Source organism: Camelus dromedarius, chromosome 24, assembly GCF_036321535.1.
Source record: "Camelus dromedarius isolate mCamDro1 chromosome 24, mCamDro1.pat, whole genome shotgun sequence".
Taxonomy (NCBI): Eukaryota; Metazoa; Chordata; class Mammalia; order Artiodactyla; family Camelidae; genus Camelus; species Camelus dromedarius.
In genome coordinates this window covers 7,088,821-7,101,482 of record NC_087459.1, presented here as the reverse complement: position 1 = coordinate 7,101,482, position 12,662 = coordinate 7,088,821, and the positions used below count along the sequence as shown (strand labels likewise).

General features: G+C 51.4%; 1 protein-coding gene across 2 annotated transcripts in view; it reads left to right on the top strand.

Moving 5' to 3' along the window:
* Positions 1-2,045: 2,045 nt before the first annotated feature.
* Positions 2,046-12,662, top strand: part of AXIN1 (axin 1) — a 58,623-nt gene continuing 48,006 nt past the window's right edge. For both annotated transcript variants that reach the window (XM_031447817.2, XM_031447816.2), the window contains exons 1-2: positions 2,046-2,158; positions 6,119-7,079. In XM_031447817.2, coding sequence (XP_031303677.1) covers positions 6,202-7,079 — 878 coding nt within the window. In that variant the 5' untranslated portion in view covers positions 2,046-2,158; positions 6,119-6,201. The remainder of the gene's footprint in view (positions 2,159-6,118; positions 7,080-12,662) is intronic.

The window sequence follows — 12,662 nt, the reverse complement described above, 5'->3', positions numbered from 1 at the left end:
CTGGACTTACTCCTTTACTTGGGAGCTATAAAGGTTGAGGGTAGGCAGTGTCTAGCAAATGTGGTGGCTTTAGAGGTGACCTGGGGAGTTGGAGGGGCAGCATAATAGAAGCATGTAGATGGGCAAGTGACCAGATGTACCCAGGGAGGGTGGTATGGGTGAGACTCCAGAGAAGGGCCCTGAAGGCTGTAAGAGCACCAGAGAGCAGGCCAGGTGAGAGCTGCTGGGGAAAAGTGTAAGATGGATGAGGGGTTGGGGAGCCCTGGGCCAGGAGGTGGTGATCAGGTCCCTGTGTAGAACACTTCTCAGGGTGTCAGGCCTGATGTGGCTCTGCTAGAGGACAGGGTCCTGGGTGATCACGGGTTGGCGGCAGAAGCAATTCATTAGGGTGCCCATATCCTTCCCTCTGAGAAGGGTGGGTGAGACATGGGCAATAGGGGAGTTGGCTAAATGGGCTTATAGATCAGGTGAGGGTTGCCATGGAAACAGTCAGGGGGAGAAAGGTGGTGGTTGCAGGGGTTGGGACACCCAGAAGCCCTTGCTCTCAGGCTGGCCTGGGTGAGTGGGACCTGCCAGCGGTGGTGAGAAGTGAAGCCCTTGTCCAGACCCTGGATGATGCCTGGGAGAAATCAAGGCAGGCTGGCCCAGCTGGGGTGGGGCCTCAGCCAGTCCCATGCATAGCTCTTCGGAGGTTGGGGCTCCTGCCCAAGTGACAACCAGCATTTATTGGATGCCTATGGTGTGCCCTGGCCCTGGCTGAGTCCCGACTGCCCCGGGACTCAAGGAGGGCACGGCTCCAGCCCACCTCAGGGTTCTGGCTCGCTGGTGGGCACTGGCCTGGGGAAGGGGAACAAAGGGGCTGGATGTTACCAGGGGCTCAGCTCCTGGTCAGCCTGGCTCTACCCTCCAACCACCCAACTCTTGGACCTCTGCTTCCTTCAGTGCTGTGGGCAGTTGGTGGTCATCCTCCAGTAAGGGTCCTCCTGTCCCTGGAGCTCCGAGGGCGTGGCAGGCCTGCTGGGCGTGGGCGGTGCCTGTGTGAGCCAACCTCTGGAACACTGGGTCGGTGGACGCCTTGTGGGCGGCAGAAAAAGGCTGTGACTTGGCATGCACCCGCAGTGCCGCGTGGGGGCCGGCCGTCCGCTCGGGGCCACAAGCCAGGCCTCGCCAGTGGCTACGGACTTTCGGGGAACCTCGCGGATCACCCTCCCGGTCGCCACAGCCCCAGGGTCCCAGCGGTTTCCCGCGCCCCCTCCCGGGTCACCCTCCATAGCGCCTTGGCCCCGCCCACCCCAAGGCCCCGCCCCAATCGGAACTATTGATCACGTTTGGCCCTTCGTCACGCCCCCTCGCTTGGCCCTTCGTCACGCCTCCGGTCCGCCTTGACGTGCTTGGCCCCGCCTCCACGCTCAGGGCCCATCCTCTACTTCCAGGCTCCGCCCCCACACTTGAGGCCTCACTAGCTATGCTCTTTGCCCTTCTCTGCGCTCCGGCTCCGTCTCGCGCTCTCGGCCCCGCCTCCACGTTAGAGGCTCCGCCCACACGTTCTTCTCCCTGTTACCGCACTCGGGCTTCGTCTGGCGTTCCCGACACCGCCCCACGGCCAGGCCTCCCACAGCGCTCCCAGCCCCGCCCTCATGCTCTCGGGCCCACCCTCCCGGCTCCGCCTCGCGCTCCCCGCCCACCCACCGTTCCTTGTTCGACCCCACACTCCGGGCCCAGCCCCGCGCTCAGGGCCCCGCCCCACGCTCCAGGCCCCGCCCCACGCTCCAGGCCCCGCCCCCGCACTTCCGGGCCGCGCCGGCGGGGGCGCTCCGGCCTGGGCTTTGGCGCTCTGGGTTCCGACTCCCGGCTCGGGGAAGCGATCGCGGCCGCCGCTGCCGCCGCCGCCGCCGCCGCTGCCGGACCGGCCGGAGTCGGGCCGGAGCCGCGTCCCCGCGGAGCAGGCCGGTGAGAGTGGGCGGCCGGCCTCGGCGGCGCCCCTGCGGCCTGCCCCGCTCCCGCCTCCGCGCCGCCGCTGCGATGGGGGCCGCCCGGGGCCGCGCCCCCGCCCCGTCCCGCCCGCCGCGCCGCCGCTGAGCGCATGGGCTGCGCCGTGTTGCGCCGCTCCGGGAGCCGGGCCCGGGGCCCCGCCGCTGCCTCTGCCGCCGCCGCGCGGGTGAGTAGTGCGGCCGAGCGCGCATTCCTGAGGGGCGCGGGCCTTGCGGCGCCCATTGTAGGCCGCATAGGCCGGGCAGAGCGCGGGACCCGGAAGAGGGGCTTCGAGGGTGTGCGGGCCGGGAGTGCGTGAGGGGAGGCTGTGCGGGCTCCGAGGGTGTGCGGGCCAGGAGTGCGTGAGGGGAGGCTGTGCGGACACCGAGGGTGTGCGGGCGAGGAGTGCGTGAAGGGAGGCTGTGCGGGCTCCTAGGGTGTGTGGGCCGGGAGTGTGTGAGGGGAGGTGGACAGGAGTGGCAGGCTATTCCGAGAGGGTGTGCAGACTGCGTGATGTGTGAGGAGGGTGTGGGGGTCCACAGCTGGGAGGGCAGGTGTGTGCAAAAAGGGATGCTATCAGGCGATGCAAAAGGCAAGGGCTTTTGACATTGGGGCCTGTGATTGGGTAAGAGTTCCGGGATTTTGTTCAAAAAGGACAGACCCTTGCTCTAGGTGAGCTGAAGGGAGTAAGGAAGACTGAGGGTTCTGAGAAGGGGTGGGAGGTGATGCTGCTGGAAGAGGCTGGGGTCTGCAGCTGATTTGTTAGATTGGATGTTGCCAGGTGCGTGCTGGGGTCCTTGGCCCTGGGGCCTGTTTTGATGTGTGAGTGGGGTGCAGAGTAGCTGCTGGGGCCAGGCATTGTCTGCAGGGATCCTGTAGATAAGCAGGACAGTGGAGTGTCCCTTCCCCTCCCCCAACAAAAAGTAGAAATGAGTTTGAAATCCAAGGAGGGCACTCCCCACGAGACAGAGGTGCCTTAGGCTGGGTCCACGCTGTGGTTTGGCTTTCTTGAGTGGCTTTACTGTTTCATGTTGGTGCTTTGCCCCCAGAACTTTCTCTTGAGTGTGCATTTTAGATTCTACCTCTTCCCTTCATTTTGGAATTCAGTCCCTCATGAAATCAGAGCTGTACAGTCAGGGCAGTGAAACATAGCTCAGCATTGAGGACAGTAGAGAAAAATACATCAATCCTCTGTGGATTTTTTCTTAGCCCATCTCTAAGATAATTTATAAAGAGTTATTGTGCATCTCAGCCCCTCCTTTTTGCTTGCACTTGGGTTTTCTGCTTCTTTGGAAAGAATCTCAGACGTACATGGACCAGCCCTGTTTTGGAGAACACAGTCTAAACCTGACCTCTCAACATAGCAGTATCTGGGTTTCAATTTTAAGAACGTCTACTCAGGGACAAGGATGGGAAACCGTACAAAATACAATGTTTCTGTTTGGTTTTCAGCAAGTGTTGGTGTTTCTTGGATTCCTAGTTTCAGAGAAACTAGACTATTTTGCGTTACATTAGTCACTGAGGATGTAGGTGGTGCAGGAATGGATTACGTGTAACCCTTCAAGAGCTTAATTAACGGACGGAAGGAAAGATATGAGAGTCACACTCTATTATTTACAAACTCCACATAAATCAAAAGTTCAAAAGTGATATTTGAGTAAAATATATACATACACACCTATAACATTGAGCTGGCTGCCATGGTACCCGGGGGTAGGCCTAGGCAGTGACTAAAGGAGATTTTTAAATGAGGTATCAGAGTTGTGGATTCCTTTTATGGAATCCTTTTACTGACCTCAGTTACAGGCTGTTGGCCAGATTCAGTGCTTCTGGGCATTTGACTTTAACCTGAATTATTATAACTGCTTTATGTGCAGTATTTACATGTGTGTACACTAAATACTTGGTGTACTTCTCTGTGGGAATCCAGAGATTTTGGTAATTGGAGCATGTTTCAATAACGACAGTAATTTGGAGAGATGTTCGTGTGCTTCCAGGGACACCAAAGGTCTTCTGTCAGTTGACAGCCAAAAATAGATGTTAACTATAAGAAGTGTTACTTCTGGGCTGTGAAAAAATAGTTTTAAGTGATTAGGGGAACTTGTTCACACATGAATTAAAAGTCTATTAAGACAGTGCAGAACTCTAAATGAAGGGCTAGATCTTAAATTTGCTGCTATTTCTATAGCACAATAGTTCAGCACCTGTAAAGAGCTAACATTTGGCGTCTATGACAAATGTTATTTTGCTTTATGCCAATGAATTAAATATTTATTGGGGCCCATTAGTTGCAAGACTTTGTGTTAAGTGCTGTGGGTCCTGCAGAAAATGTTTAAATCAGGCTGCTGCAAATAATTTACATAGAAGAAAGACACAAGTACTTTAAGAGGAAGTGACAGTTACTTGTAATTAGCCTCCTGTTCAAACACAGTGAGTTGGTTTTTTCTCAAGGCTAGAGCACTACAGAGTATCTCCAAGCATGAGGCTCAGGGGGCCAGGTGCAGGTCCTCTTTCCTGAGATGGTGTCCGTGACAAGGGGACATGAGACATCCACGAGCTGGTGTGGAGCTGAGACACCAAAGGTTGTTGGCGGGACTCAAAGAAAGCGACTTCGCAGTTGAAGTAGTCTGTGAGCAGCAGGGTGTCACAGCCCATGGGCCTTGACCTTAAGAAACAGGCTGTTCCTGCTGATGCCGAGATTACAGCCTACCTAGTAGTTTTTATAAAAAGTCATTAGCTGCATAACTGTCATTTAGGGCACATAATTGTGACCCATCCTCCATCTCTGGATGCTTCTTACTTTTAGCCTTTGGCAACTGCTGGCAGGTAAAGCGTGTGCGATGTGAGAAAGCAGGTATGTAGGCCAGGGCCCGGAGTGCAGAGTGGTAACCAGGGAGACCGATTCTTTGTGTTTGTACTAGGTTTTAGGGTTTTATTTTGCTTCCTCTGGCCAGTTGAGTGCTCTAGGTATTTGGACCTGTCATGCATCTCTTCAGTTAACTTATAGCCAGACCACTGACATCAGATGGGCCGTGTTGCAAAGACCCCCTTGGCCAGGTTGAAGATGGAGCCTGAGCTTGTGGGCTCAGTGACAGGGAGGACGGAAGACTGTGGCAGAGTCCTGATCCGGGACAGTCTTCCCTCAGACAGGATAGGTTTTTCACAGCAGAAGCAAAACCCGGAGTTCCCTGACCTCTACGAGGGTGGGTAATTGGTTTTCAGATTACAGAGCTGAATCATATGAGCTGTATGCTTCCTTAGCTTATTGTATGTGGATTTCAGTTTTTCTCTACCTTCTCTGTTCCTCAGAGCACTCAACTGTTTGCTGTTTGCTATCAGAAGGACAGTTTCCTAAAAGCAAGGTTTTAAAAGTCACGTGCAGCTTTCTGATGGAAGCTTTTTTAAGATTGTCCATCTGGGTGATAAGGCCTCAGTGCATGTGCATGTGAGTGATGTCCTTCGATCAACTCTGTTGAAAACGCTGAAAATGACCATGATGAACTGCTCTTTTGGGCACGTGTTGAGAGTTAGAGGAACAACTTGCTGTGTGTTTGCACATGTTGGGAGGTACACTGAGTGTGAAGGGAGGGGGCAGGGAGAAGGCACAGTGGCTGTGGGCCTAGGAAGTGTGGCGAGTAGACACGACCACCTGCCTCCTGGGGTGTGATGTACCTTCCTTTCTATCTGATCCTCAGATACATATCCTCATCTTAAGTCTGAGGGACTGGCTCTCACTCAAGTTCATACAACTAGGAGGACTAGAAGCACCTTTCTTTCCTCCAGTCCTCCTGCCATCCTGGAGCTTGCCAAGAAGGACTGGGCACTCAGCTCTGTAGCCAAGATGGGTAGTCCCCTGGCTGCTAGTCTCTCTTTGTTCTCACAGAATGACACTTGAGGGTAGTGGTGCTCTCTGTGTTTGGGCATTCATTTCTTAGTGCCAGAGGCATTCCTATAGTTATAAAAGTTTCCAGAAATTGTTTTGATATAATACAAACCTTGTGACAAAAGATTGGAAATTCAAACTGCATTTCTGGCTTTGAGTTCAAGCGGGAGGGCATCATTGCGAGTCTTGTCTTGAGAAAACCCTGTGGTCGTGTTTCCGTGGACCCACCTTTCCTAATCCTTGTCCTCTTAATGGTTTCAACAGGACAGATTGATTCACTTTGGAGCTGTAAGTACTGATGTATTAGGGTGCAGCGCTCATTGTTCATTGACGCACAGAGTCCCAAAATGAATATCCAAGAGCAGGGTTTCCCTTTGGACCTCGGAGCAAGTTTCACCGAAGATGCCCCCCGACCCCCAGTGCCCGGTGAGGAGGGTGAACTGGTGTCCACAGACCCTAGGCCTGTCAGCCACAGCTTCTGCTCTGGGAAAGGTGCTGGGATCAAAGGTGAGACTTCAACAGCCACTCCCAGGCGCTCAGATCTGGACCTGGGGTACGAGCCCGAGGGCAGCGCGTCCCCTACCCCGCCATACTTGAAGTGGGCCGAGTCGCTGCACTCCTTGCTAGACGATCAAGACGGGATAAACCTGTTTAGGACTTTCCTGAAGCAGGAGGACTGCGCCGATCTGCTGGACTTCTGGTTTGCCTGCAGCGGCTTCAGGAAGCTGGAGCCCTGTGACTCGAATGAGGAAAAGAGGCTTAAGCTGGCCAAAGCCATCTACCGAAAGTACATCCTTGACAACAATGGCATTGTGTCCAGGCAAACCAAGCCAGCCACCAAGAGCTTCATAAAGGACTGCATCATGAAGCAGCAGATCGATCCTGCCATGTTTGACCAGGCCCAGACGGAAATCCAGTCCACCATGGAGGAGAATACCTACCCCTCATTCCTCAAGTCTGATATTTATTTGGAATACACGAGGACAGGCTCGGAGAGCCCAAAGCTCTGTAGTGACCAGAGCTCTGGGTCAGGTACCGGGAAGGGTGTCCCCGGATACCTGCCCACTTTGAATGAAGACGAGGAATGGAAGTGTGACCAGGATGCAGACGAAGACAGTGGCAGAGACCCTGCTCCTCCTGGCAGGCTCGCACAGAAGCTGCTCCTGGAGACAGCCGCCCCGAGGGCCTCTTCAAGTAGACGGTACAGCGAAGGCAGAGAATTCAGGTGAGTCAGACACGAGGCCTCCGTTTCTGTGCTCACTTCCAAGACCTGGAGAACTAGCCAGGGAAAGGTGTTGCTGAGGAGTGGTCTCAGCCTTCAGCCCCACAGTGGGTGAGTTGTGGTTTTAGTTTTTACTCACGATACCTTCACGTTTTTCATTAGATGTTTTTAGTATTTGTCTGTTGAGAATACTTTTATCAAGAACAGCCTAAGATATGACTCTGTAAGTCATTAGGAACATTGGAATTCTTAGAAGTCATATGATGATTAAACTTTACCTTTTAGCAGTAAAATTTATGTCCTCCTGCACAGAAGATGGCTTTATCTGGTAACTGAATCCTTTTGGTTTAATAAAGAGAGGAGGGGACACTGAAATGCCTTAGTACTTAGAGAATTCTGGATCATTGCTTTTTATAATCATCTTCTAAGATGCTTCCTAGAGGTTGGAAAGTGGTAATGAGGAGGCTGCTGTGCTCGGTAGGTTGTCTAAACCCTTTGGGAACTTCCTGTGGCTGTGGTTGTAGCTCTAGGATTGGACCTTTGCCCCGGCCAAGGAAATGAGTTGTGCTGTTGTGTAGTCTGTTCCTAGCACCAGGGCCTCCTGAAGTTCTGACGACAGTCTTTGCACACGGGCAGTTTGGAGTGCAAATTTGGAGGCGTGGAGTGGTGTTATCAGTACTTCGCTACGACTTTGGGGGCCTGTTTCTTCATTCTCTTTTCCGAGATTACTGGGGATTTATTTGGTCTTGAGTTGGAACCTGTTAGCAGGGGCCCTTTCATTTTCACTCATTTTCCTGTAGCTGGTTCCAGATACTCCTGCCTGTGAAACTTTGAAAGCCTGGAATTCGTGCGACCCTACTGATTTAATCAGTAGTTGGGAACACATCCCCAGGTGCTGGGTCTCTTCTGTGGAGTTGGTAAAACTCAGTCATTTCTTTAAGTTTACTGTGGCAGAGAAATTGGCTACTTGCTAACAAACAGGATTAAACATTTTTAAGGTTTAAACGAATGTGCTATAAAATTATCCCGTTACTCATCCTGTTAAGTTAGGCTAGTAACTGATGTAGCTTTAAAAACTTAATCTGAGGGGGGAAGGTATAGCTCATGTGGTAGAACACATGCTTGGCATGCGAGAAGTCCTGAGTTCAATCCCCAGTACCTCCATTAAATAATTAAATGAGTGAACTTAATTACCACCCCCTAAAAAAACTTAACCTAGAAGTTTTTATATTTGATTAGAACAGTTTTAAAATGGGATAAAATTTGAGGCCTGAGCTGCAGGGGGAAAAAATTGAGCTCAATTCTGTTTTCTAGTTTTAAAAATTCCTACATGCCACCCCCTTCTCCAGCCAGCCAGCCTGCACACTTTTCAGTCCTTGCTCAGGGTCAGTTGTAGCAGCATCTTTGCTTTTTCTCTCTTTGGTTTGCTCTATTTGCAGTAAGTAACCTTTACTATTGAATTAATAGACTGTGTTGGATTTGCCTGTTTAATAGCATTCAGCTGTAAGGAACGTGGCACATTTTGGTTTCAACTTGCCTGTTGCAGAACAGCTGGTGGCTGCGGAGGCCTGGAGTTCAGGAGTCCTGTCTGCGATGGAACCCCGTCCCACTGGGGGTTGCCTGTGGTGGCTTTGTGGGTGGAAGACCTCTGGTGTCAGGGTCATTGTTTATTAGTACTAACAGGATATGGAGCCCAGCACATTCTACATGCCCTGGAGGGGTGGGCAGTTAGGATGCACTAAGTCGAAGGTCACAGAGAAGCCATCCCACCCCAGTTTAAACAATGAAGGGGACTGGTTGGCTCAGATAAATGAAAAGTCCAGAGGCAGGCCCAGCTTCAGGTGTGGTTTGGTCCAGACTTCAGCCATTTTTCTTTTAAGACTTGATTTTTCAGAGCAGTTTAAGGTTACCAGTAAAACTGAGAGGAAGGTACAGAGGTTTCCTGTATACTCCTGCCCCCACAAATGCATGGCCTCCCCTGTTATCAACCTCCCGCACCAGAGTGGTCATTTGTTACCGTCAGTGAACCTGCATCGTAATCACCTGAAGTCCCTGATTTGCATTAGGATCACTCAGTGTTGTACGTTCTATGGGTTTGACAAATATGTAATGACATACTTCTGTCAGTATGGTATCATACAGGGTAGTTTTACTGCTCTAGAAATGCTCTGTGCTCACCTGTTCATCCTTTTCCAGCCCCCAAACCCCGGCAACTGCTGATCTTTTCAGTCTCCATAGTTCTGCCTTTTCCAGAATGTCATGTAGTTGAAACTGTACAGTCTGTAGCCTGTTCACATTGCTTCTTTCACTGAGTAATGTACTTTTAGGTTTCCTCAGTGTCTTTTCATGGCTTGGTAGCTCATTTCTTTTTCGCACTGAATAATATTCCTCTGTATAGATGTACCACAGTTTACTTATCCATTCACCTACTGAAGGACATCCTGATGATTTTCAGTTTTTGGCAGTTATGAATAAAGCCACAGTAAACATCTGTGTTCAGGCTTTTGTGTGGAGATGAGTTTTTGTTTCTTTGGGTAGATACCAGGGAGCACAGTTGCTGGATTGTATGATGAGATTGTGTTTACTTTTGTAAGAAACTGCCCCTTTTCTGAATGCTTTGCCTCTGCCTTCCTGTGGCCAGCGTTGCTCTCAGGTTGGCTCCCTTGTGTTGGAGGGTGGCTACCACAGTGACCTTAGGCTCTGGGCTCCCTTGGTTTGTAAACAAAGGCTTCCCATTGAAGGAAGTTCCTCCAGTTTGCCGTGAGTGGCCGGTAATGCTGTGTGCCACTGTGTTCTGCCCACTCCAGCATCGTCACTGTGTGAGAGCTGAGACTCTGCTGCTAGGCTTACACTGGGCAGGGCCACCCCAGAAGAAAAGCAGGGTGCCCAACTCAGACAGCATCACTACTCCCCAGCAGGGGAGAGTGGTCTTTGATGGAAGGTTGGGGTTGATGGAGAGGGAGAAGGGGAGTGGGCACTGAGTAGGCACCTAGCACCCACTGCTGAGAGGCGGCGCGGACTGTGCATCTCACTGTTAGGGGATGCGTTTCCTATCAACAGCAGGTGCCTGTCTCAGCACTGATTCTGCATGGAGTGGGGGTGTGTCAGGAGGGCCATATATCTACAGTAGGACAACTCCAAGGGACTCTGGAACTGAGAGCTTCCGTGTCCCATGGGCTCTCTGCTGTGAGGGTGCTCCGATTGTGTCGGGGCTGTTGCTCAGGCTTCCTGCTCCCCAGCGGGAAGCCAGAGTGTCAGTCCTTGTCTGCCTCATGTGTGCACACATGGCTGTTTTCCATATAGTTGCTTGAAAAAACTTAAATGAGTCTGTACTTGGATCTTGATCAGAACAGAAACAGTGTTGCCCCTGGCTTTTTCTGCATTGATTCTACTCACCTGGGGTCATTTTGAGCCCCTGGGCTGGGGGGGGTGGTCACAAAATTCCTCGCTGCTCTCATGTTCTCTGTGTGGAAGACTTTCCTGGTCTTTATTGCCTGTTGTCAGTGGAACTTTGAACATAGCTTTGGTTGGTTCATACCCACCATTTAACTTTGTTGTGAATTGGCAGAGGGCCTCTGATGATACAGAGGTGTTTTGGCTCTTGATTTACTTAATGGTTTGGTCCAGGGTCTAAGACATGAGCTGCCAGGCTCTGGTTTTACTCCCCATCAAAAGCTTGGTTGGGCTGGGCCTGCCAAGTGCCGTGCTGCGCCTGGTTGGTCAAGGCTGAAGTCAGGCCATCAGCTTCAGCCCTTCAACCATCTTCACTCAGCGTTCACTGCTGGTTTTCATGTCTAACAGCAGCAGTTGCTTTCCTTGTCCCTTTACTACCTTCTTTACTGGCTGAGAAGTTCCCCAAGGACAGGGCCTCACCTGGCATTTCCTTTCATCTTCCTGGTGGGCCAGCCCAGTGAGTCGCTCTTGGTTCAGGGCTGGTCATCATGGCCACGGCCAGAGTGGACTGCAGCTACTGTTCACAGCAGTAGGAACCCAGTGACTTGTGGGTCCTGTGAAGAGTGGGTGACCAGCCTTTGCTCTACAGACTGAGGAACTATCTGGCCTGTTTGTTGGTTTATTGATTGTGTTTCTGGTAATGGCTTAAAAGGTCAAGAGAAGAAATGTAAAAAGAGGAAGCACATAAAATGTGTACAATTACATACAGAAGGCAGAAAAGTGAGATGGATTTGGGGTTTCTGATCAGAGTTGCAGTGAAGAGGGGTGGGGTTGGAGCCGTAACTTGGGCACCCAGCTGGGGAGGCGCTCTGATGTCAGTAGGGTGGAGTGCATATGCGGTAACACAGGTGGTGGGTGTCTCAGGACACTGGTCTTGTTAATGGTGAGCCTGTTTGATTTGACCTCCAGCAAATTCTCTTCATTGTTAAATTTTTAGGTCTTTTGTGATAGAAGGTAGCTCCTTTTTAAAGTGTGGCTCTCCCTGTAGCCTTCCCCCTCTTTTTTCTACTGCTGTGCTTGTAGTTACTGTAAGTGTGGGGCACGAAGCTTAGGGAGAGAGCATGGCCCTGCTGCCATCCCCTTGTCACCTTCCAGATGTGTGACTTGTCTAACTAGGTGAATTCCTTTAACAGAACAGATGATCCCAAAGTAGGTGACTGGAGATGTTTTAAGACAAGCCTTTAGTGTGCAGCTGTGGGGTTCTCAAGACCAGGGTTTACAGATCTTTTCACTCACCTTGCTGGCTGGACGGGGAGAACGTTAAGTTTGGTAGTTTAACTTAAGGGCCCCTCGCTTGATGACTTTTCCACTAGGCTGTGTCTGGTGGGGTCAGCCTTCTCCAAGCTGTGGGACTGGGAAAGCTGCTACTACACCTCTTCTGTAAAATGGGGAGGATGAAGGAAGGACCTGCCAGGGGAGATTGTCATGGAGGTTCCATGCAATAACTTAACCTGCAGGTGGCTCGACTGGGTCAGTGCCTGCCCACAGCAGGTGCTCGGTGAGTTAAAGCTCCTCCTGTGCTGGTTCTCCATTTACTGATCTGCTACGTGGTGGTGACATTCACATCTGGGTTACGAATGATTTTAAAGTGGTGAATGACATATTCAGAAGGGAATAATCAAATTTCCTTAAAGCAAGGCATTTTAATTCCCCACCCCAAATGTGTTCCTCTTAATAATCTTCCTTACCTCCAGAAGTGGCACCACCATCTGCTAGGTCAACAAACCACGTGATACCACCTTCACATGTGTGTCAAATCCCTCTGCCTTGCACTGTCTGGACTCTGGCTCTCACTACCTCCTTCTGGACCACCCCACCTTCTGGCTGAGTCTCTGCCTCAGTCTCTTTTTCCTACAGCGCCCAAAGGGATCTTTTCTAAATGCAAGTCTGATCACGTTGTTCCTTCTCCCAGCAACATCAGGATTCCCCACTGTGCCCAGTATCAGCCCCAGGCTCCTGTGACACAGTTGTGTGGTGGACCCCGTCGCAGTACCAGCACACTGTGTGCATTTTATATCCCTGTTGGTGAGGGGAGGCTGGCTGTTAAACTAGTTACAGGAGAGTCTAAAAATATTTTTTCTCTGCTTTAGTCCTATAAAACTGTAGTCTTTGATGGCAGGTTTCAACAAAGTC